We start from the raw sequence: 23,906 nt of genomic DNA, 5'->3' as shown, positions 1-23,906 counted from the left end.
AATCCGCACATCTACCACCCATTAGAAACACGGCTGCGGGCTGCTGCTCCTTGATACAGAGCCCTGGCAGCAAAACTGAACTCTAAAAAGCTCAGCTACAGTTACTGCTCAGCCTTCAGATGGTGTTCGAGCTGAAGCTACAGCTCTGCAAGAGTTAAAGGAGATCCCTGTGCATCAGATTGGGCTGTTGCTATGTTTTAATTCACCATGCCATCCAGTAGCTCTGCGTTCCACTGTTACAGGGTTACAACTGTAAGTTTTCAAAAAAAGTTATTAACCAAGTGATCTCACACAGCTACTTCCTTCCCCATTGCCCCAATTCTCCTATTGTTTGTGTAATAATTACATCTTCAGAAATGTAAATAATGTCAGGATGGGGTCTGCTTTCCCATCGTTAGTAGGAAATAAAAGTTGTTCTAAATAAACCTGTCCAACAGCAGGTCAAGATGGCTCTTTGTCTGTTGAGACATTAAGTTTCTTGATTCTGGGCCCAGAATGGAAGATGTCACTCAAAGACAGTGGTCAAGTGCACTGAGGACAACTCGGAGCTGTGCACCAGGCCCAGCACCAGTAACACAAGACCAGGCTGGAAATACAGTGGCATGCAAACACATAGTAAGGTCTCTGAAATCACTCCTCCTTGTACCTGAACAATTCCTTCTGTGGAATTGTACCTGAACAATTCCGTCTGTGGTAGGTATGATCTCATTTTTCCACAGGTGACCATGTTTTAGGACAGCAGGCTCCAGCATGCACGGAAATACACTCATACTTGCACCAAATCCCTACAGATTACATTCTCTCTGTTCAGGTTTTACAACTCTAGCACTATGAAAATATTACTAACTGGGATGGGAAACAACAAGGGGATGTTGAAGGGAGATCAACGAAGCTGTGACAGCAGCAAGTGCACTGATGGGTAATCTGTTACCCTGCCTGCCAGGCAGCTGGCACAGCCAGACATAAGCCATCCTTCCACTTCACAGTACAGCTGGACAGAGAACTCGCAAAAGAAAAAAACACCTCAGTAGGCTTGGCTCCAAATGTGTTTGTAAACCTGTTCTGTAACAACTAACACACTTCAAGCCATTAGGACTTGCTCCAAGGAATTATAAAAAAGAATCAGCTTCCTAAAGTAGTAAGTGAACACGGTGGCAAAAAAATTAAAATTCTGTTAAGTGGCATAAAAGCTATATGCAAACACTCAATTTTATTTGGAGTATCCAATCTAAAGACCTATCAAAAACACTTTGGAAAGACCTAAGTCTGTATGATTAAACAGCTGGGTGAGTGCAGCTACTTGGAATAAAAGGGATTCCTTTCAAAGTTCAGTTTGCATCAAAATGAGGAAACAAATGGTCAAACTCTTGGAGATTAAATATAAAAGCAAATAAAGTAACCCAGAAAACATCTGAGGAATAAAAGGCCAAACAAATAAAAACCTTTCCTAATACATAGCCAAGGAAGTAGAAAATCAATAGCTAGAGAAGATACATCACAGTAGCACTCCATGATTTTCTTTTTGCATCTGTGCTCTCCTTGGATAACGTGCCAGCGCTCCACAGCAAAAACACTGGAGGATCTGTCCTCATGGGAAGCATCAGCAGAAAAAATAAGTTATAAACTAAAGCTGATGAGTGAGCAGTAACAAAATATGAGGCTCTAAAAAAAACTCACAAGGGTGAGAAGGAATTCCAGGGTAAAATAATACAAATAGTTACTTAACTATTTCTTGTTTAAAACTCCTTTAGTCCCGGAGGACTTTAATGCGGCACAAGATCAGGTTTTTGGAGTGCAGGGGAGGTCAGAGGAGTTCATTAAACCTCTATGGCATCCAGTATCATGTTCACAATGAACAAACGGGTGGGAACTATTACAAAGAACAGAAACAGTGAGCTAAGTGTGAACCACTGTAGTGGGGAAGAGGCAAGATGGCTTTTATAAAGTGGAGTCATGTCTCACACATGTGAAATTCTTTGGAGAATTCGGCTCCACATGCTTGTTGGTTGATATAATTTTCTTGGATCTCCAAAAGACATTTGATGAAGTTATTTTGCCAAAAGGCCTTTAAAGAAACTAGTCTGACATGGGACAAACAGGAGCCAACACACAGATGCAGGGGAAGGAGAAACTTTTAAGTTTCCCAGGTGGAAGCTGCTCATTAGGAGGAGATTTTGGCCTTTGGTTATTACTATCAGTGTGTCCGTGAATAAAGCCCAAGTCTGCTGCCTGAACACTGCTTAGTGGTCTTGAAGGTAGTAATTAAGGTAGAGCTCAAGCAACTCATATGTGGCCACGTGGCAACCAGCAGATTCCTGGCATTCAGTTGCATAGAACAGAGGCAATAACCTGAGTCAGACTCATATTTGGAGTGAACTGGCGCCATCCTGAAGTCACAGAGAACAGCCATTAGCGGAGAAATGCAGATGACAGCATCACACAAGGGATAGGCAGGAGTGGGAAGTGTTCCCCCCAATAAACATGTCCCTCTGGGAAAGGACATGAAAGAACAGGAAGCTTCACACAGCAATGACTCATACACAAAATTACCCACCAGAAAAAGCTCTTTTCATTCTCATGTGAGCCCAACTTCCAATCACAGCCTCCGAGACAGCCAAAAAACCCCCAAAATTCAGGACCATTCTTTCCTCTTTATTCACAGATCATTTAGGTTGAGGAGAGGGCACCTAGGGAAAGGCAGAATTGTATTTTCTTTTTCCTCGTGTTCTAAAGGAAATTAAAACGTCCTGGGAGAAAAAGGAGGGAGGATCTAGGGAAGAAAGGATTTTCCGGATTCATATGAAAAGCACTCAAGTAACATGAACACAACGATGAAAATCAGATTTTTAAAAAAGTATAACTGGCACCCTTTTGACTTAATATATATATAAAAAAATCTGCTTCTGCCTTCCTTCTTCTGGTCTTTCAGTTATTTATTCACTTCTGTTCTGAAGGCATTTGCTTTGTTTTTCCCCATTTCTTCCATTCTTCTGGTACTAGTGTGTCCTGGAAAGAAAAATCCAAAAAAAATTAACTCTTCCAGGCAACAAAGCACTCCCCTGCATATAAAAGCACCCCCAGACCCTTCATTCTCTCTCAAAGGAAGCTTGTTGGACAAGCTTCTCAAAGGAAACTTATTGGAGTGGTAAAACCAGTACTGCAATGGAATGGAGGGCTGAATTCAAGGAGGATGGAAATGGTCAGACAAAATGAAGGTTAATTTCTGGTGCAAAAGGGATGAACGAGCCTTGTAAAATACAGAACTGAACAAAAAAGCAGGGCCGAACGCAAAGCCTGCAGGTACCTTAACCGCTCTTCTACTTTAAACAGGGCCAATCTATCCACTTGGAATCAGCTGGTCTGTCCCACAAAGAAAAGATCTTCATGTCCCCAAGATGAAGTAACCTAATGTGGGCACAGCAGACCCATCTTTTTGGGGTCCTTTTCCCTTCAAGATGCCAGACACAGGCATAGCTATGGATGCTGAGCACTTGACAGTCCAGCCCTAGAAGTTGGTAACAATAGTCTTAGCTGATGTATGTGGAGCATCAGAAAACTCAGCAATAAGGAAAAATGTTTGTGACTGCACATGGCAGCAAAACCTAACATGGGTTGTGGATAATTGATTCGCAAGATCTTCCAGGATTACTTGCAGCCCATGGGGAATTAAGGAGTTAAAATACCAGACTGAGAAACAGAAAACATGCAAGTTGTGGAGAACACACTTGTGAGGCATTTGTTAACAGGCCACTAAAAAGCTGAAAACCAGTGGCCCAAAGCTATGGCAAAAAGAAGCTCCAGGGACCAGCACAGCACCAGCAAACATGCCCAGGATGCAGCCAGCATTCATCTACAACAAGCGATGGCCACATCTCCAGTTACTTGTCACAGCTTGTTCTGTGCTGAAATACCTCGAAACACTCCAGAGAGAGAAAAGATAGTAACAGGGTGTTTTAATATGGGACACGATGCCAAATTCTCTACAGGTAATTTTCAAGAAACCATCCTCCACACTATCTGATCTGCAGACAGGAACTTATACCACAGTGTACATCGTTTCTGCAACACAACCACCTACCCTGGTTTTGTTTTGCACCACACAAACTAAGCTCCGTTCAAACGCTCAGTGTGCATGTGTGCCTGGAGCACTGACCAGGAACGTGAGAGAAAACAGCCACTCATGAGATGTACCAGTGCAGCGCGTTGTGATTCCAGTCCCATTGCAGGACTTGTCCCACATGCTCTCTCCCTTACCCAAAATAAAACAGTGCACTGACCGAGAAATGAAGCCCCACACACACATTCAGAATTGGGCAGCATGCAGAGCAGCAGGCAGTCCTGCCTCCTACGCCACTGTGGATACACAAACTGGGATCTTACCTGTTCAGAATGAAAGGAAACGAAGGGCTTTGCACTGGTAAGTGATAATGGAGAACTATCGATGATTGTAGTGAATGGAAGGGGCTGGCTGCTGCTGTTGCCACTGACTGAGCCATCGTGACTGGTTCAGTCTAGTAGGAGGGTGAACCCCGTACTGGGTCATGTTCTCAGCTGAACGAGGTGGTGCTGACCTGGCTTCTGCTGCACACAGAGCTCTCGCCACCCCAAGCGAGGATGTAATTCAGCAGAGTGCCTGGCAGCTAAATAACCAGAATACTGCAGATGGTAGGAGTACCAACAGCAGGATGGGAATAACCCAGGTATCAGCCATGTTCATCATATTCTCCTCCAGCCAACATTACTAATCATTTATTTACAGGAACAACACAGCTTAAACTAGGTTTATTTCATCACCTGATAGCTGCTTGGTGCCCAAGACAGCATATTCACATGTGCACATATTACCATACAGACTTCAGATGATTAAGGACATCACACAAAGGTAATTTAGTCTCAGAGGACACGTACTGCTAATATGCAAACCCAGCTGTAGCCAAGGACACCCTAGGACTGATTTAAAGCCCATTAAACAAGGTTGGAAGGAAGTGGCTTCAGCTCAGCTATCTTTTTGTACAAGGAGTGAGCAATGAAGTGAAATGAAACAGGCAGCATGCCCAGGAAAGGCAAATTCCAAAAAAGCCCTTACTTCTAGAAGAGCTGGTCACTAGCAAAACCCCCTTTTTACCGCAGTGTTCTATACTTTGCCAACCTACTGCTCTGCTCTGCAGCGATCCTGCCAAAAGGAGAGAGGAAGAAAGGTTCAGAGAAGACAGGGAGGAGAAAAGTAGCCCTGCTCCAGGAACCAGAGCCAGCGACAGAAATGCAAAAAGCAAAACCAGGCCTTCTGGTAACTTCTGTAAAAAGACGGTTTACACAGTCCCCTTCCCACGCTCGCCAACGGCCTCCATAGTGGAACAGCAGCTTTGCCTCAAAGTGCGATCTAGTTAATTATCACCGCACTTCAACATCTGAGACAGGGTAGCAGCGCGTTAACAAAAAGATGTCTTTTTGAACTTTAAAGCCAGGTACAAAGGGTTTAACTTTAGCCTAAGGTAGAAGTTTTACTTTCAAATTTGCCATTGTAGTTGCAGCTTCGTGTCATTTACAGCAAAAAAGCATACAGACACCCCCCGCAGTGTTTTGAAGTAGGAACCAACCACCTGCATTTATGTGCTAACAGAAGCCCTGGTTGAGCAAAGACACTTAGAAATAAGCTTCATTGTATTCTTTTTCCCTAAATCTGTATCCTAGGCAATTTGTAATTAATAATGATTTTATCATTACTCTTTAAATTAAAAAGGAAATATTATTAAATGATATAGCATACTCCTGTTGGCAACAAAATCCCAGTAGGAACTGTTATGCTAACAAGAGAAAGTGCCACAGTGGAGGGGGGCTAGACATCCAAGGGAGCAAGGCTGAGAAAGCTGCGAGGATGGTATGGAAAGGTCTGATTACAATAATCATCTCCCTGCTACAGCCATGCAAGTAGAGATGCTTTAAAGACAACAAATCAATGCAGAACTCCTGAAAACTATATCCTTGTGGGATTTTTTTTTTTTTTTTTTTTTTTTTTTTACAGGTCTTGTCCTGGTTTTAATACAGTGTAATCAAAAAAGTGAGAACCCAGGGATATCTATGCAAACAGGTATGCAAGGATAAACAACTCCCAGTGGGTCAAAAAGGTAAGAAAAGCATGGATTTGATGGCAAAGCAGGTCAATAAGGTCATCTTGAAAGCCAAACTCGACATTAGTACAAAAGGACTAAAACTTATGTCTCAGACGGAAACCCCATGTGCAGAAGTGAAGGAGAGGGAACGGTTCAACCTCTAATTAATGCACTGTATTGGAAGCTTGGGTCAGCACACTGCCTGCAGGCTACCTAAGCCACAGCACATTCATGAGACGCTGCATGGCAGAAGACCCAAGCGTGAAGAATCAGTCCAATGCCAGTACAGAAATGAATGTTGTCTCCCTAACATTTCCCACGATTTTCCCTAGTTTTGCTTGCGTGTGTTGCCCTCTGTCTGTTGCTGCACGCCTCCGATAAGCATCTGCTTCCCTTTTCTCTATAATCCCCCTTTCGGTAGGGGAAGACAGCAGTAAGGTACCCCCACCTTACCTTCCTCCTCATAAAACTTATCTCACAAGCACAGCTACAGAAAAGTTGGGCCTCTTCTGCATTTATAGTAGCTTTCATTATCTAACAATATTGCAAGAGCTTGATATATCATGTAGTAAAATTTTTCAGTGAATGCCTTGCCAAATGTGGGTTTCCCCATGTCAAAGTGCACACAATTCCACCCTTTGCTTTCTCTGTGTGCCTGATCACTTTAGCAGGTGGCCACATGGACCATTCCCTCTGAGGAGCAGTCAGCTCTATCTCAGCAAGAGCAGCTCATTGCCCTAGGTCAGTTCGAGCCCTTATTCTGAAAACAGGCACAAAGGTGGGACCCAGCAGCCCCTCCCCACACACAAGATCCAAGAACAAAAAGCAGTGTTCATTACTGTATGAGTTATCATTACACAATAGCATCAATGAGATCTCCTCCCCACTGATTTTAAAAGCAGCTCCACCAACGCATCCGTCCCTGGCTTACCGTTTTACTGCTTTCTGAGCCAGCATCCTGTTGCCTGCCAGGAATGTGATGCCACCCAAAATTGCCAAGTACTTCAGAGTCTGGAACATGTTGAGCTGAGTCCAGTAGACATACATGAGTCCCAACATTGCTGTGACAAAAAGACAGGGCCCATGGCTGAAATTGCATTTCAAAGACCAACCTTTCGTTATCCTCAGGACAATTGTTAAGTGGTACTGCCAGGCCTAAGTATTGTGTTTCCATCTCATCTCTGAAATGGCAAATCTAAAGACCATACGTTATCGCCAAGGGAAGAAGGCATCTGGGTCTCCATAATGGAGAAAAATGTGACACTGATGGCTTGCAACCAACCCTCTTGTGGCAGAATTATGGACATATTATAGACACTAAGGGCTATTAAAAGGAGGAGGATGCTCTGGATTTCAATAGAGGATATTAACCTTGTAGGTGCTTACAGCTTTATAAAGCTTCCAAGGAAGCTGGTTTGGATTAAGCAACACACTGCCATTTGGGAAACAGTAGATCCAATGTTCTCCCAACCTGCTATGTTTCTGAAATTCTGTCAAGACAGTAAATAACTGTGCAACCAAGGGCACAATAAAATTGATGAAAAAAATGGTCTAGCCAAAGAACGACAGCAGCTTTCACAGGAAGAGCTTTAAAGAAAAGGTGTAGGCGGCAGTCCCGTGGGTTTCAATCCCCACAGAAACTCCCTGCTTACAAAGGATAAACATGCAATAAAGAAAGTGTGACCTCTGGAAATAAGAAATTCTATTAAGTACAGATAAATGGTGTGTGAGAGGGGCCCAGATAATGACCGCTGTTATAAGCTGATGGCCAAAACAGGTTTATCACCATATTAACAATCATGAAAAGCAGGAAGGCAGATCAAAACAAGAGAACAAATGTTATGCTATTATGTCATTATAGTTAATAGACCACAAGCCCATTAACCACCAAGGCTCTCATCTGTAACTCCCAGGTGAGAAGGTCAAACAGAGCAGAAAGCCTCTGACACTTACCGGCATGTCCCATGTGAAAAACAATGGTGCTGGGAGCAAAGCTGAAGTTGGAGATGTTGGCACCTATCTTTAGCCACTAAAAGGAAAAGAAACAAAACCTGAGTTACAACAGCCTTGTAAACACAAGCTTTTAAACTTCAGTATTTTTCAAGCCCATTTGCTTTAGTTCTTCAACGAAGACAGTGTATTCTCTACAGAAGCACCTGTTTACTACTACAAGAGGACAGAGTAGTAACTTTGCTAAAGACTGCACTGTTGAGCTCCTGTAGTGAATATTTCTCCTGCTGCTTCTGACTGACCACAGGCAGTTCCTCAATTATCTTAAACCAATGAGAGGGAACTGCTCCAAATCTACATTTTCCAGGAAAATAAACACTGCTATTTCTATCCAGCTGAATTAATTTTAATTAAAAAGACCAAAAAAATAATGTAAGGTTCTAGTTTTGGGCTCAGCAAAAGAACAGCTATAGATACAAGATGCATGCTCAAAAACAATTTCAGTTTTTAGAGTATGAAGGAGAAAGGCACGAAGGATGGCAAACAGGAGCAGTAGCAATGAGATTTTTCATTAAAGTGTCATCAACACGTACATTGTGAATTCCAGAGACCAGTGGACATGACTATCTGAATGCCAGCTTTCAGTGAGACTAGCTAATGGGAAATTACTGCCAAGCAAGTAAGGGACCAGTTGCATCCTCCAAATAAAGAGTAATTTAACTTGCGTAGATGAGATTTTGTATTGCATTAAGTCCAAAACAATGATGTAGTAACATAGATGACGTGATGGATATATTAAGTGCGAGGCAGAATCACTGCTTTTTTTCCCTGCAGAAGGCTAATGTTAGTTATAACTTAAGCTGCCCACTGTTATTCGTCATCTCCAGCAGAAGCACACTGGAGAAACTCACCCCACCTACTTCTACTTGGCAGCAGTGTTCTTCTGTTTTGACTATGAACTCAAAAAAAACCCCCAACAGTTTAGGAAAGACAATACGAGACCAACGCTCTGCACTGACATGTACTAGCTACGACTGCAGCACTGCTGCGCTACTCATGATTAACCAAGAGTTTTAATAAGAAGTGTAGCTGGTCAACCTCTTAAGTGACCTTGCACTGGATGGGAAAACATTTTCTTCTGTGGCCCAGTTCACTCACCAGAATGAGCAGCAAAAGCAGAGGGGAGAGAATCAATGCTGTGAAAGTGTTAGATACCACAGTGGGAGGCCTCTTCTCAGGTTCCCTGAAGAGGTGCTGCAAACAAACAAAACCAAGTCATAAGTAGAGTATTGTATCTGTATTCCAACAGAGCAGCTTCTCAGCTCCCCAGAGGACCAGCTGCAGCCCTGGTGCTCTTCCCAGACGTTCCTTTAGATGATAAGCATTCCTCTTAAGGCAAAGACTGACTCTTTAAAGTAGCATCTATTCCAGTCTGTGCACATCTGATCTCTTGCACAGTTAACTTTTTCTTGCACTCACAGAAGTACTTGTGAGCTTGTCACCAGCACAGATGGCTGGAATGGAGCAAGAGAAATCTTTGGAAGCAGAGAGCTTTCTGTGGTGCTTACCTAGTCAAATTTACATATTGGAATCTTCTCAGTGACACCAGTTGCTCTCTTACAGGTAGGACACACAGCTTATTCATTCATACTCCAGACAACTGCAACAAATTTCTTTCCATTAAGCAGTAACTCTGGTCTTTCTTTAATTACATTATTTACGCAGTATTAATTTTTTTAATGAGAGATGACTTATCAACAATAAACTATGATGAGAACAAATAATACTAGTGGGACTAGCCCCCCATCTCCGCACATAATTTTTGTTTTTGACTGTACCTGGATTTCAGGTTTGGGAACAAAGAGGTTCTTGGACTGGACTGTGGATGGTGCATCCTCTTCTGGGAATTTGATCACAACATCAGCCTGAAATAAAATTGTGCAGCTTCATGAAGTTTCATCTTAACGTATTAAAAGTTTTATAAAACCTATTCCATTACTGTGGCCTATTTCCTTATTTGTCAATCTACAATTGACATGATTTTTAAAGAAAACTACGAAAAAGCCACCAGATTTTTTAAGAAGCAATTTCTCCTAAACAGGGACAGTAATGCCATTCCCCCATCACTATGAGTTGGACTTACTTCCAGCATAGCAAGCACAGAAAGGCCAAACCTTGGAGTCCTTACTGTGAAATTACAATCAAACCCACAAATGTTCTGAAGTTTCTGTTCCACCACATGATGAAATGAATGTTCATTTCAGTCTTGCTTTGATGCTTACTTAAAAACTTAAAATGAGCAGCAAACCTCAGAGTCCATAAGTGGCCAAAAGGATTCTGCTTCACTACAAAGAACAGAGACATTTGAGCTTTTTTTCTCCCTTCCAAGCCCATACCATGCCCTCCTGTTAGACTGCCAGTAATCTCAAAACCACACCACCATGCTTCCAGCTACATACCACATTCCACAGGATTGGGTTTTCCAGAGTGGCATCTCCAATTATCAAGTAAAGAGTGTAGGTACCAGAGGCAGAGTCGAATTCAGTCTTTCTTTCAGAGGTATCCAGTTCAAACTTATATACATTCTTGCTATCGGGTTCTGCAACAAACACTACCTCCTGGCCAGTCTTTTGGTTGTGAAGTCGGACGAAAGTCTGAAAGGGAAGATCGAAATGTTTCTGGAATATCTCATAGCATGTTTACAAATGCCAATGAAACGAGAGATTTAACCCCAAATCAAAAAGCACAACATTAACAAAAGTCGGATATAAACTGGCAGCCCAGGTGTCTAGATCCCTGCAAATCAGCGAAGTTCAATGTCTCTTTAAGTGACTACACTAACACAGGACCAAGACCGTCCAGTGGCCCACTTGGGATACAGGGCAGTACACTGAATGTTCCTCCATATGGTATATGCAACAGCACACAACAGGGATGGATGCATATATGGGGCTTGTTGGTTTTTTCCCTTTTTTTGTATTTTATGAAGAAAAATTAAAATTTTAAAGGAAGTCTACATTCAAGGACTTTTTGAGCAAACAACTTATATTAAAAAACCACAGGTGTACTTTTTACAGTGCAGGCTACCTGCACTCATTTTGTTGAGTTAAATAAAACACAGCGCCAGAAGAGGCTTCATTTCACATACAGTTGAAACAAATGAACTGAATCCACTTCCCATCTACCAAGATCAGATATCTTTCACAGTCTGTGTCAGAAACATATGGCTTCTCAAAACCTATCAAATCTTTTCAAGAGCAACTGTCACCTCAGATGCTTCAAGACAGAACATTTCAGTGACACAGCAATGATAAAAATTTGTCCTAACCTGGTGAGGGATGAGTTCAGCTCCACTGTTCACGTCTATCAGCTGGAAGGATAAAGCAAAGTTCTGATGGCTGTCAGCAGTGAATGAGCCCTTGGCTTTGGCTGGGTAAGCTACCCTAGGAGGAAAAAAACCAAACAGAACTGAGGTGATCTTCCAAGAAAAGCTCTGGTTTTCAAAGAAACTGAGGCATGCAAGCCTATCTAGCAGTACTGCAGTCTACTCATCACAGATGAGCAATTTTATCAGAGACAGGTGAACTAGCATGTCTTTCTCTTCCACTGTAAGAGTAATGAAAAGAAATTAATGGATTTTTTTTAGTAGGGTTTTTCTGAGCTACATACCTTGCCTATTTTCAAGTAAAACACTTGTTTGTTGTAAGGTTCAAAGGAACACCAGAAGAAAGTTTTGCTAGTACTATGCCCCACATTCCATTTAGCCAAGGCTATACTACAACCAAAGGTGTGATGGCAGCAGAACAGAAAAAACCAGACACTCAAACCAGCACAGGAAGGCTGTATCACACACGCAGAAGGACTTCAGTGAGGCTGTGCGACCTATATTAAATCCCATACCTTACATTCTAACTGATGTCAGTTAAAAAAAACAATTACATTAAGTTCAAGTACCCCTAGCAATGGTACAGCCACACTCCCAGAGCATCTCTGCTGAAGCCCAATAATAACAGAAACATTAACACAATTCTTTTAACTTGCTTTTGCTATGGTGTCAACAAAGGAACAGAAACCTTGGGTTGTCTGGCTTCTGTTAGTACTTATGTCAGTACTAAGGAAAATCACCTATAAAATAATGAGTATTCTCCCAGTGAACTCACAGGTTTAAGAGAAACAGCATGGGTGTAACTCTGTAGTTATTCCAATACAAGATTCCTCTGGTTTAGCTGAGGTAGATAAAGCTCAGAAGAGCTCCGGCCTAGAGCCAGAGATGCCCCTGAAAGGATCACATACACGGCATCATTTTACCTGGTTGTTTTTGGTGCAATGCTCTGATCTCTATCCACAGTAGAAAGATCTACATTAGTAATCCCAACTTCTGTTGAAACTTTCACTTTCAGCTGCAACAAAACACAATAGAAAATTAGTCAGAGCACTCTACATGTACTAATTATGGTCAAGTTCTCTGCAGACACTTTATCTCTTCTGTCGCATTCCCCAAAGACGGTCCTACACTAGGCCAAAGACAGAACCTAACCTGAACAGAAGGATCTACAGAAATTTACCTTCTGGCAACGCTCCTGCATCAGTCACTAACCCTAACCCATCCCCTTCTTCCCTGTGCACGCAGCCAACTTCTCGGTCATGTTGGAGTTCACTGCCCTTTGGAGAACTGTTTGTAATGAAACAATCCAACTATCCAGATCCAACTAGTTTTCCTTTTAAACTAGCAAAAACTAGCTATTAAAGATTACACCACGTGTGATACAACTTAAAACTGCATAGGTATATGTACTTCTACTTGCTAGATACCAATTTGAGATGAGGGAGGTCTCCGGACAGCAACCAGCTATGCCTTTACTGGCTCCTAAAGCCTAACAGGTTTCTGCTCATTTTATTATCAGCAGGCAAGAGCCAAAGCATTCCTGCAGACCTGCACTTTGTTCAGCAAGCTCTCCTTTGGAGTCACAGCGTTTATCAGTTAGTGCAGGACAGCCAATAAGGCCCTGCCATTTATCACTCTCCTTTGTGCTAAGCGCCGTATAAACCCCAAGCAGAGAAATGACTTCCTGCCCTCTCCCTGGTCCCAAACCACAGACCATGTAGGCAGTGAGCCTAGGTGGGTTTGACTGACTTCAATCCTTCTCTCAAACATAAGCAGTTACTGCAGTCTGTAGTTTTTAATTAGCACATTTGTTCTCACAGCTTACAAATGCTCCCCTGGAGAATTAAAGTTTCACTGCCAAGATATTTTTCATCAGATACTACAATTTGTTATTACAGGTTTGCTCATGTGAGCCAGCCCCACACCCTCAATCCTGAAAAGTAATTCACAGGGAACCTGTGGGAAAAATATGTAAAAACATAAACCAAACTATTCAGGTCAGACTTCAAACACAACAATCTTGGCAGTTGCTTTACAACAAAAAGCATAATTTAAGATAGAGGTTACCCCTGAAAATGGATCCATTAACATGTAGACTATTCAGGCTAACTTTACTAAAGCCTTAGTTTGTTCCAAGATGGGAGCAAAGAAAGATGGACTAATGAAATATTCATTTAAAAAAAGTTACGTGAAGGCAACTTAGACCTGCTGCACACAGCCCCTCCAACTGAACAGTACACAAACATCTCTCAAATATTTTAATGCCAGGAAATGTAGTCTCTGCCTGGAGTAATAACCCACTGGTTCAGCTCATTACTGTCAAAACGATGGTGCATTAAGGACAATTAATGCTAATAACAGTAAGGAAAAAAAAAGCAGTTCCCCCAGCAGTCCTCCCCCATAACAATGTGTCTTATTAGAAGCGGTTCACACAAAGCCACCCCAGCGTTAATGCATTCCTACCGGTACCTCCGTGTGCCAGCAGCGAGCTTAAGCAGGACCAATCAATCCCCTTTTGACACTCCTAAGTGCCATTACTACTACAATGACAACATCAATTTGATACACAGAGTAAAGGTCAGCAGTTGTAAAGAAGCGTCTTCCTCCACTCCAAGCCGACTATGTTGGAAGACTTTAAAAGCTAATCTTTTCCTTAAATAGACGATTGAGGGCAAAAACTAAGCCTGGGAATAGACATGACTGGAGAAGAGCGTTCTCAGCTGTTGACACCGGAGTGACTATATGAATAGTCACAGAGGTCACATTCTTCTCATTGCAACAAACTTGAGGAAAGTAAAACTCTGAGCATTTATATAAAACTCTTCTTCAGAAAGGTGTGGTATAACAGCTTTTGCCACCAAAAAGGGGGTATGCATACATGAAGTGAAGACTTCATTTGCTTTAGTCACTGTTTCTGCACTACAAAAGCATCATCATATAGAGTTAGGAGATGCCAAAAGATCCCCTTGCCTCTTCTCTAGGGCTCTAGAACTTATACAAGAGACAACATAAATGCTCAGCTTTCATACATCAGGCAATCACCAGACAACTGCAAGCTAAGCCTTGAGATTTACAGATTCAAATCTCAAAGATTCTGAAGAACTAGCATTCTCAGTAATCATTTTTGCATAGCTACTTGGAGCTGCTATACAAACACTTTGTTAGCCTTTGTTCATATGCTGTCAGATCAGCAAGTATCTAAATAATAAGTCAGTTTTGAAATTCACACAAATCTCTTTTGATCATATATTAATCTGGTTACTGGTCATAATCCTGACTCAAAATCCAATGCATTACAGAAAAACGTGATAAAAATGCCATACAACTGGCAACATCCTTAACAGGTATAGATAAAAAGCTGTTTCGCTGAACAGGCACAGAATTAAAAAGCCATCAGAAAGCACACCCACCTCAACTTTGTTAGCAATAAATCGCTTATCTCCATCAACACTGATAGAGAAGTCGTAATATCCACTTGCAGGTTTCACATTCATGAAGTTCAGCTCAAAAACATCTCTGTAATAAAAAAAGCAAGGTGTTAAGTATCCTCTAGGACACTAACAGCAGCCTACAAATAGGTAACATCTTGCAACCAAGAAGTCTCCAAATATGCTAGATTAAGCAGGCAGACCAATGCAGCACAAAACTAACATGGCTAAGTGCAGCAGGAAAAGAATTCTTCAAAGTGCCTCTGAAGACAGAAGAAGATTGCAATTCCCGACTCCCAAAAGAAAAAGCAAGATTCACCATCACTACCAAATGCACTCAGTCACCCGTTACCAACCAAACGCAACTACAGCATTTTGAGTTTTTCATCATACAAACATTTATCTGCTGAAATCACACATAAGGAAAATAAGTCCATCACTGTTTAAATAACACCTGTTTGCCTTACGAACTGTAAAAATAAGACTATATTCTTACCCTGACAGAGCAAATGCTGTCTGCTGAAGGACAGTGGCTTTGCTAGATGCAGACTTGGCATAGTCAAGCTTTACAGAAGCTTGAGTCAGTGGCTGGGACATAACATCGGTCACTTGTAGCTACAAGAGAAACCCAAGAATTTCTGTGAAACCCATGGTCCCAGAAGGAATGCAGGGGCAGAGATGACTCACTACCCCTCTGCATTATATACCCAGATACACCTATTTTTTTCTACCATAATCAGGAAAGCTGAAGTTTGTAATCAGCAGAGCTGACTTCCACACAGTGCCTTTTTGAGGTAGTAAGCCCTGGGTAAGCAGCGGTTCCTAAGAATCCCTTCATAAGAGCTCCAGATCTACTGGAGCCTGAGACCTGGAGCTAAAGACATCACTTTACACACTCAGTCAGCCCAGACCTACAGCACTAAAGACTGAGGCAAGAGATGAGTTAAGATCTGGGGCTAAGGACTCACCCTGAGTACAGGCTGATGGTGAGACACAGCTGCAGGCCCATCAGGGACAATAATGACAGGCAAATGGTAGCGGTTCCGGGATAAAGAACCTGCGGCACACGCAACGCTGAAGGCTTCTGAGAGTGTCTCAAAGTTTTTCTTGCTAAAAATCGCATTCATCAACTGGATAATTTGATCCTGAAAGAGGAAAAGCAAATCACATATAAGCACCGGCAGCTTACCACAATATTGCAAACTGGCTCAGTATAATGTGATTAATAGAAACGTCATTCAGAAAGACTGTTTAATTTCACATTTGCTTTAAAAATAATTCAAGTTATGAGGTAACCCAAAATTAGCTACCTCTTGAATGTCATTCAAGCATTCTTATTCTTGGCTAGGAGGTTCCAACCACAATCACTCTAATTGCGCTAAAAACTTGCAAAACCAGACTTTCGATCTACCTCTTCGAACTACGTGTTTCAGAGCAGAAGATGCCCTCAGCTCAGCTATCCAGACTGCATGCAGCTGCAAAAAGACGATTTGGCTCTGGGAGCTGTACAATTGTCTTCGTACAGTGGAGAAGGACTCGGCTAGACGTCCCGGCTACCTACCAAGCTGGGAAGGCCACGGCATGGCGAGGTGATGCAAAGCATCCTAACAGCTCTGGAAGGAGCCAGTCTAGGCCCATGCAGGCTTATCCCCTTAGGCTCAGCAGTGTCCTCGAGCTAAGAGGATTAGCTTTAAAGCAGTACCACCAGGAGCACAGAGCCAGCTCTGGCTCTGGGATGTGCCAAGGCTAATTTGTTCTCGCCAAAGGAGGAGCAGGACGGAGTCTCCCAGCTGGTTTTGTAGGGTTAGTGTATCGGGGCCACACTCCGCAGGGTATGCCCTATTATTCAGATTCTTCCATTACTCCCTGCTAGTCTGGAAAACAGAGGGTTTGGTTACCTGTACTTTGATCCAAGCAAAGGATTGTGGGCTAAATTCTAATCAGAAATGAGAATAATCGAACACAATCCCAAATAAAGCAATAGGCATACAATTTAGTAACTACAAAGAACACTCCTAAATTAAATGCACTACATCTCAAATTTTCACCCTCCTACTTGTATTAATGAGCACCAACGTACATGACATAACTAGAGAAAGCATCCAGACAGATGCTACAGAACTCCCGCACAGTGCCAATCCTGCCGTGTTTTTCATTTATATGGAGGGCATGGCACAGATCCAGACCTTAATCAGCAACTGACACTTGCATTTAAATTGTGGAGGGAAAAAAAAGAGAGCGCTTTTTTTTCCCCTTCAAATACTACATGTTAATTTTTAAAGAGAGTTTTGTGGCATTCTGGAGGCGCTCTCACCATTCACATGAGATAAAGCGTTAAGCCCAAACAATAGCACTTCTGACAGCACAATTCTGAAACAACACTAAACAATTTTCCTTAATTGGTCTTTTTTTTAAACATCATTTGGACGCTGACAGTTTGAATTGTGTGTAGCAGAATCACCACCTCAAAAATGACATCAAAATTACTTTGCATTAGTCTGTTTGGCAGTGGCATGGAAGAGAGCCAGGAATGAACTCAGATGTCTTACACTGGCTTCTGTCTCAACCCTGCCACTTTGGCTTGTGCTTTAGGGAGATGCCATTCTCAATCAAAAGTACCTCTCACTCAGCTAGTTGTGGGGAAAAAAAAAAGAAAGAATACTAAGTGGATAGCTTGCAGTAACTATTTCTAGCTTAATCAAGCTCAAAAGGAATTTCCAGCAGTCTTTCATTTTAGACAACAAGTTTTTGCATCTGGATTCCTGTAGGTGTATGGTACTAATGTTGCTTCCCTTTCGGGCACCCAAATTAGGGTGCCTGCATTTCCTCACAGGTAAATAACATTTGCAAAACACTTTGAAATGCTGGAAAGTGCTAGACAAGTGCTAAATACCAGAACAAACTCTGAAACAAGAGGGTTTTTGTTCAACAGCTTGTCTCAATAAAGAAAAACTAAGCCTCACTTGCAATTTCCTTCTATACATTTGAAAAAGTAAAAAACCAAACCAAATTCAGCCTGTGATCTTGAAGGTGGAATTTCCTCCTACATTCTGTTACTTAGCATTCCCTCTGGGACATCCCTTTTCAATCAGTGTGCTCATTTTTCCCCAGTAGGAACTCTACACAGTTATACCAGCCTCTTTCACTGCACACCAGGGACAAGGCAGATCCTTTTGGTGAGCTACGGTGTGCAAGGGAGGAAAAGGTAGATACAGACCTCCTTCATTGCTGGCTCTGTACCCACATGGTCTGACAGCTTATAGGCAGCAGCAACAAACAGCGCGGTAGTCTCAATTCCTTCTTCAAACTGCAGATAAACTCCACCCAAGTCATCCAGGCGAGCAACAAGATCCTGACAGAAAGAGTTATTAAAATTTAAATTGCATGCTAGTAGATCCGCAGAAGTTAAGCCTGTTAGGTCTATAACCAAGAGTATCTGTATGGGATCACTGAGGTATTTTGTAATAGCCATTTAGAAACATGAAGAAAAAGAAACCTTCAGCCTTTAGTGTATTTAATTATATTTAAAAGTCCTGACTTTCTGTGTCTCAGTCCATCATGAAACAGTCAAAAGCCCAGAAGAAATATCTGCTTGAAAGAAAGAGCCAAGCCAACCCACATCATGCAGGCAAGGAATCAGTCAGGTTGGTTTTTCATTTTGTGTTTCATATTAATACATCTTTTAGTACTATACAGATCTAACAAATTGCTGAATAATTAGAGCATAGCGTGTTCCTACCTCTATCTCCTCAACGATCCCACTTAGATCTGCCTGCTGGGACAAGTAAGATGCCGTCTCCAAAGCTTGGATGGTTCTTAAACAAGAACAAACAAAACCAAACAATTGTATGATTTTTCCTTCCTTAAAACCCAAACATCATTCAAATCAAAGCAACCGCAGTTTCTATTCTGAATGAAGTGTAGAACAGCTGTAACTGCATTCAGTTGACTCAAGGCAATGAATCCGAAGTGATTTAGTGGAAACTTAAAATTCATTAGGGAACGCCACTTTAGCTGCATCAGTGCCGCAATAAACTCAAAGGCAGAGAAGAAATAAAACTTTGATCTCTGCCCAGCACAGATCCCCACACTTGCTAACAAGGTTTCCAGGAAGCAAGTTTTAAAGTTCCCCTTTCTTCCCTGGCTTTTAAAGAAATCTTTATTCTTTTCTTTCACAGTAAAATTACTGAATTCTTTGGCGATAAATGCCAAAATTCCTTCTGCTTACTGGCATGTTTTTTTCGACCTCGCAGTACAGGCATCCCTACCTACAAACCAGGGCTGTGGAAGAGCATCACATCTATTGCAACATAAATGACATGGAACCCTAGCTGGGTTTTAAGTCAAAAGTTTGCTGTGAGTCTTTTTAAAAGAGAAGTCTCCTTTGGCATGCGCCCTCTTTACTGACCATTATTCTTAAACTAAACCGAACACGTAAGGTCATTTGCAAAATCACACAGAAAATAGCTCAAAACCATATTTTTCATTCCACCAGAAGGACAATAATGAACTGGACAAATACATCAAATGAAAACACAGCACCTACTCTACTACATCTGTAGTACAAAAATTAAGTGTCAAAATACCCTTTACTCCAAAATCCAAGTGCCTAGAGGCTATATATAGTAAATCATTCCATCTGAAAGACTTACGCCAGCACATTTTCTTCTTTGCTAAGTCGAGCAGTGAGAGCAGCGAGTGCTTCCTGAGATGCCAAAGGGAGGCCAAAGCCACTCAGGGCCCCAACGGCGTGGAAGATCTGGGTGACTGAGGAGTCCTCACTGACAGCTGCAAGCAGCAGCTCCCTGGTCTCATTTGAAATGGTAACCTGAGGAAGAACACAGGGAACATGTTGAGTCACAGTTGAGAAAACAAGGCCTTTGTCACCACTGACTTCTTCCTGGAGCAACACACCTGACTGGTGAACTACTACGAGCTTTTGGAAAAAGCTCTTATTCTTTTAAAAAGCCCTGTTACCTTTTAGTTTAATTAAATCCCGAAGTTTTGATGTCAACTATCAATGAGTCAGGATAATCCATGATTCAGATTTATCCTGGTAACCTGCTACTGTTTTTCATTTGGCATCACATCATTGTGCAGCAGCTTGCGGTACCGATGAAAAATGGGGCTTGGAAAACCCACCCGCAATTCAGCAAGGATGGGCTGCATTTGTATCACTGCACTGTTTCAACACAAGGTTTACATCCAAACAGTTTATCACCTGCCCAAAACATGTAATTGACACAGCTGCTGTGAATTCTATTAAAATGCGCTGGCTCCTTTTTCCTTAGCCACCAATGTTTAATCAAGAAACATCCCCTCAGAATTACCGTGGACCAAATACTCGCTTTATAACTTTACACTTTGCCTTGCACAGAGTACTCCCAGACACTTCATAAGTTATCTACCTAAGACTCAACTGAGTACAACCCACTAAAAGAAAGTAAAACTAGAAGCTATGCATAAAATAAAACCAAGAAAAAGACAAAGGTAAATACATCCTTGGTAACACCTGTCTTCAGAGCTCAGGGCTCCAAACTCACCTCACAGCCAGACAGGACCCGGATGGACTGTGCAGCGTAGAAGAGGGAGTCAACACTGCTGGAGTCCACATGAGATTTGATGAAAATGCATGCAGCCTATGAAGAAACAGAAGTTAACTTACAGCAGCACTCTTGACTTAAGCCGCTGAGAGACCTAAATGCCACTCTAAGACAGTTTCCTGTACACTGTTGTGCATTTTTATACAATGAAGTCCCTAGTAATATTTGTGATGCAACAGAGCATGGAACCCCCCAGATCCTACTCTACTAAGTGCTGCACAGAAACAAAGGTGGTTCCTGCTAAAAGAGAGAAGTGATTTTCACATAAACTCTACTGCAACCAGAATTTAAATTTAAATTGAGTATAATTATACAATCTGTCAAAATATAAGTCCCATGCATATATTTAGCAGGGAAAAATCTCCCAGGATAGAGGACAGATGAGCAGAAATTCTGTGGGTGAGCTTCCTTCCCAGCTGTGTTATCACACACAATCATTAATGAATGCAGAAGACAGAAATTCAAAGCATATAGAAAGAGAAGTCAAGCAACGAGACTGCTCATTAATTTGCAAGCAGTTTATTATTAATTGACAACTAGATAGACAGATCATTAAGATTCCATTTTAACCAGAAAATAACCAAGAATTTAACTGCTCATACTCAAAGACCCATGATTTATGTGTGTGGAGAACAGGCCTTTACAAGTAGGACAGGATTTTAATGCTACAGTTACCTAGGGATATTGATATATGTTGAAGTGTTATGCCTAGTTAGTATTTTACTACCTCTACCTTTTCAATAGTCTTACCCCACAAAGAGGTACACTATCCAGAAAAAGAGAGTCATCACAAACCTCAAGGAACAAGTAAATAATTATTGTTTACCTGCAGAAGCAAAGGCTGTATTATCACTGCCAAAACTAGGAACTATTAAAAAACCCAGCCACACTGACATAAACAAAAGCAGGAATTCACAGCCTAGCCCACAGATGACAGTAAGCGACCACAGCAAGGTGTGCAGTGTGTGAACCACATCATTGTCAGGAGCCTCACAGCTAAGAGTCTGTGGTGCAAAAGCACAATGCTCAAAGAGAAATGAAGGCCAAATGGCTTAGAAACACTGAACTAACGGAATTATGAGGAAAAAAACACACTTATGTTTACAGCTTAGGTACACAGATAAGCACACATGTGCACGTAAGCAGGTATGCTTATGTAAACGGATAGTTATAAGAACAAACTGCAGCATTTAAAATAGAAATGCTTAAAGACATGAACGGTCAGTAAGCATCATGTTGATACCACAAGTCTTTGTTTCTAGTCTGCACACAAGGGAACATATTTTATATACAAAAATAGCAAGATCAAGTGCCCTGGTTGAATTTGGTGTTGGAACTGAAATGAAATGACGAGAGCTCTGTGTAACAGGACAGTGAAGCAAACATGCCACAGGCAGAAATCTTTTTCACAAAACAGTGTAACACATTAATAGCTACAGTAAAATCCCAACAGGCTATGGAGGAGCGAGCCCTGAAACCACCATTTAGAGGCAGTAAGCATAAGAGAGCCCGCGGCACGTTACTGCCCAGACAAAGACACAATTTATTCAAATAGCACACCTGAAAGATTGCCACTAATTACCAGTGATTTGCTCTGACACTTGCTAAGAACATAACGCACGCTTGCTTTACGTTCTCCTCACGCTCCTATCAAAGCGGAGCTTGCTAGATAAACCCACGATGCCTCGTCTTTTGCTGCTGGGGCCGCACGGCCTCGGGCGCGCAGGGCAGCCGGCGGGGCGAGGGGTGAGGAGCGGCAGCACCGCCGGGCCCTCAACGCTCACCTTTTCGTCCGCCACCCGCACCCCCAGGCTGTCGAGGCCCACGATGGAGTAGAAGGCGGCCTGCAGGTCGGCGAAGGGCCGCTCCAGCGCCGCCCTCAGCCGGGCCAGGTCGCGGGCGGTGAGGCGGTGGCTGGGGGCCAGGGCCTGGGCACCGGCGAGGAGGAGGAGGAGGTTGAAAGCCGCCGCCAGGCGCAGCCGCAGGCCTGCGGAGAGACAAGCGAGTTACGCCGCGGCCCTTCCCCGCCGCACCGAGGGCCGCGCCCGCCGCGTCGCCCTCCCCCAGCGCCCTCCCCGCCACGGCCCGCTCCTCACCCGGCGCCGCCATGATGCCGCCCGCCGCCTGAGCCACGGCGCCGCTTCCGCCCCGCGTCCCGCCCCGGCCCGCACCACCGCGCCCGTGCTACGGGGGACGCGGGAGGGACGGCGGATTTTGCACGGGCGGGTCCCGACCCCACGAGCGCCCGCCGCGGACACCACGGAGCTGTGAGAACGAGCGGAGCGCAGGGGACGGCCGGGAGGGACGCGGGAGGCGGGCGGCGACGTAGCAGCCCCTGAAGAGACAACGGCGGCTCCCCTGGGCGGCGGGAGTGGTACCGGCCTCCCGGCGGCGGGCGGGGGCGAGGATGTGGGCTGCGCCGATTGGCCGAGCCGCCCATGGCGCTCAGCGCGCCACGCGCCTTAAAGGAGAAGCGGCGGGTGCTGTGCTCGTGCCACGTTCTGTGCTCGTGCCGCGCCACAGCGTTGTGTCACACCATGTCACGTCCGATGCCGTGCCACACCACACGCGTGGTGCCGTGCCGTGCCGTGCCAGCCCACGCCTGTGGGAGCTCCCCACGCCGCCAGCCTGGGAGCCCCAGCGCACCGTTACGCCGCTGGCCCAGCGGCTCCGCGTGTGTCTCAGCACCTTCCCCGCGGTGGGAAGGCGCCCGCACCCCCGGGAAGGGCAGCGCTCCCCTGGGGTGTCAGCAGACCCCAAACGCCCCGGGACTCACCCAGCAGCCGCCCAGCGATGCGGGGCCGCTCATCCGCCCGGGATGCCGAGTTACCTCTGCCGCCCCCGGTGACAGGCGGTGGGTTTCGGCCTGCCCGGTCACCCCGCAGTAACCTCCTGCTCTTAATTACAGCTGACCGCCACAGCCAGCCTCCGGCAAAGCCACCGCTACTCGGCTGCCGCTCGCCAAAAAGCTCCCTCTTCCCAGCAAACCCGGGGTGGAAAGGGCCGCACGCTTCCCCGGGGGGTGGGTGACCTCCGACAGCCCGGGGTGGGATTTGTCCTGAGCTTCGTGGGTGAGACCCCGGGACGGTGCCCTCGTTCCTGGCGAGGGGTTCGTGGGGAGGACGGAGCTCCCGGGGCAGCAGCGGGGCTTCAGGAAGGGCGTTTGCAAGTGAACAAGTAAATCCGTGCAACGCTGCTCGCTCGGATTCCTCGATGGAGGCGTGCGAGGTTTAAGGGATCATTTCACTGACCCCCCATCTAGGGGAGCCCCATTTTCCACCTCTTCATTTTTTCCCTTGGTTTTCTCTAAGTACCAAAAAAAAAAAAAAAGAAATAAAAAAACCCAAATGTAAGGTTAAGCCCTAGCTCTGCTGTGCAAAACCCAATCCTCCCAGTTAACCGAGCTGCCTTTCCCCCGGGTGTGTAACTA

General features: G+C 43.9%; 1 protein-coding gene across 2 annotated transcripts; it reads right to left on the bottom strand.

The window, feature by feature from the left end:
- Nucleotides 1-2,631: 2,631 nt before the first annotated feature.
- RPN2 (ribophorin II) lies at nucleotides 2,632-22,845 on the bottom strand. Of its 2 annotated transcripts, XM_054845059.1 has the most exons (18): nucleotides 22,573-22,845; nucleotides 22,261-22,463; nucleotides 20,417-20,512; nucleotides 19,526-19,701; nucleotides 18,613-18,688; nucleotides 18,091-18,225; nucleotides 15,842-16,018; nucleotides 15,370-15,488; nucleotides 14,856-14,961; nucleotides 12,369-12,460; nucleotides 11,389-11,503; nucleotides 10,520-10,714; nucleotides 9,899-9,985; nucleotides 9,219-9,314; nucleotides 8,064-8,139; nucleotides 7,042-7,171; nucleotides 5,087-5,173; nucleotides 2,632-3,006 (listed from the first exon to the last, which is right to left on the bottom strand). In XM_054845059.1, the coding sequence occupies exons 1-17, from the start codon at nucleotides 22,583-22,585 to the stop codon at nucleotides 5,122-5,124; spliced, it is 1,944 nt and encodes a 647-aa protein (XP_054701034.1). In that variant the 5' UTR covers nucleotides 22,586-22,845; the 3' UTR covers nucleotides 2,632-3,006; nucleotides 5,087-5,121. The 2 variants fall into 2 exon arrangements, with proteins under 2 accessions (XP_054701034.1, XP_054701035.1); XM_054845060.1 differs by lacking the exon at nucleotides 5,087-5,173 and having other exon boundaries at nucleotides 22,573-22,723.
- Between the last annotated feature and the right edge of the window lie 1,061 nt (nucleotides 22,846-23,906).

This window comes from Grus americana, chromosome 17, assembly GCF_028858705.1.
Source record: "Grus americana isolate bGruAme1 chromosome 17, bGruAme1.mat, whole genome shotgun sequence".
Lineage (NCBI taxonomy): Eukaryota > Metazoa > Chordata > Aves > Gruiformes > Gruidae > Grus > Grus americana.
Note: the sequence above shows the minus strand (reverse complement) of the source record. Positions and strands in the feature narration are given on the sequence as shown.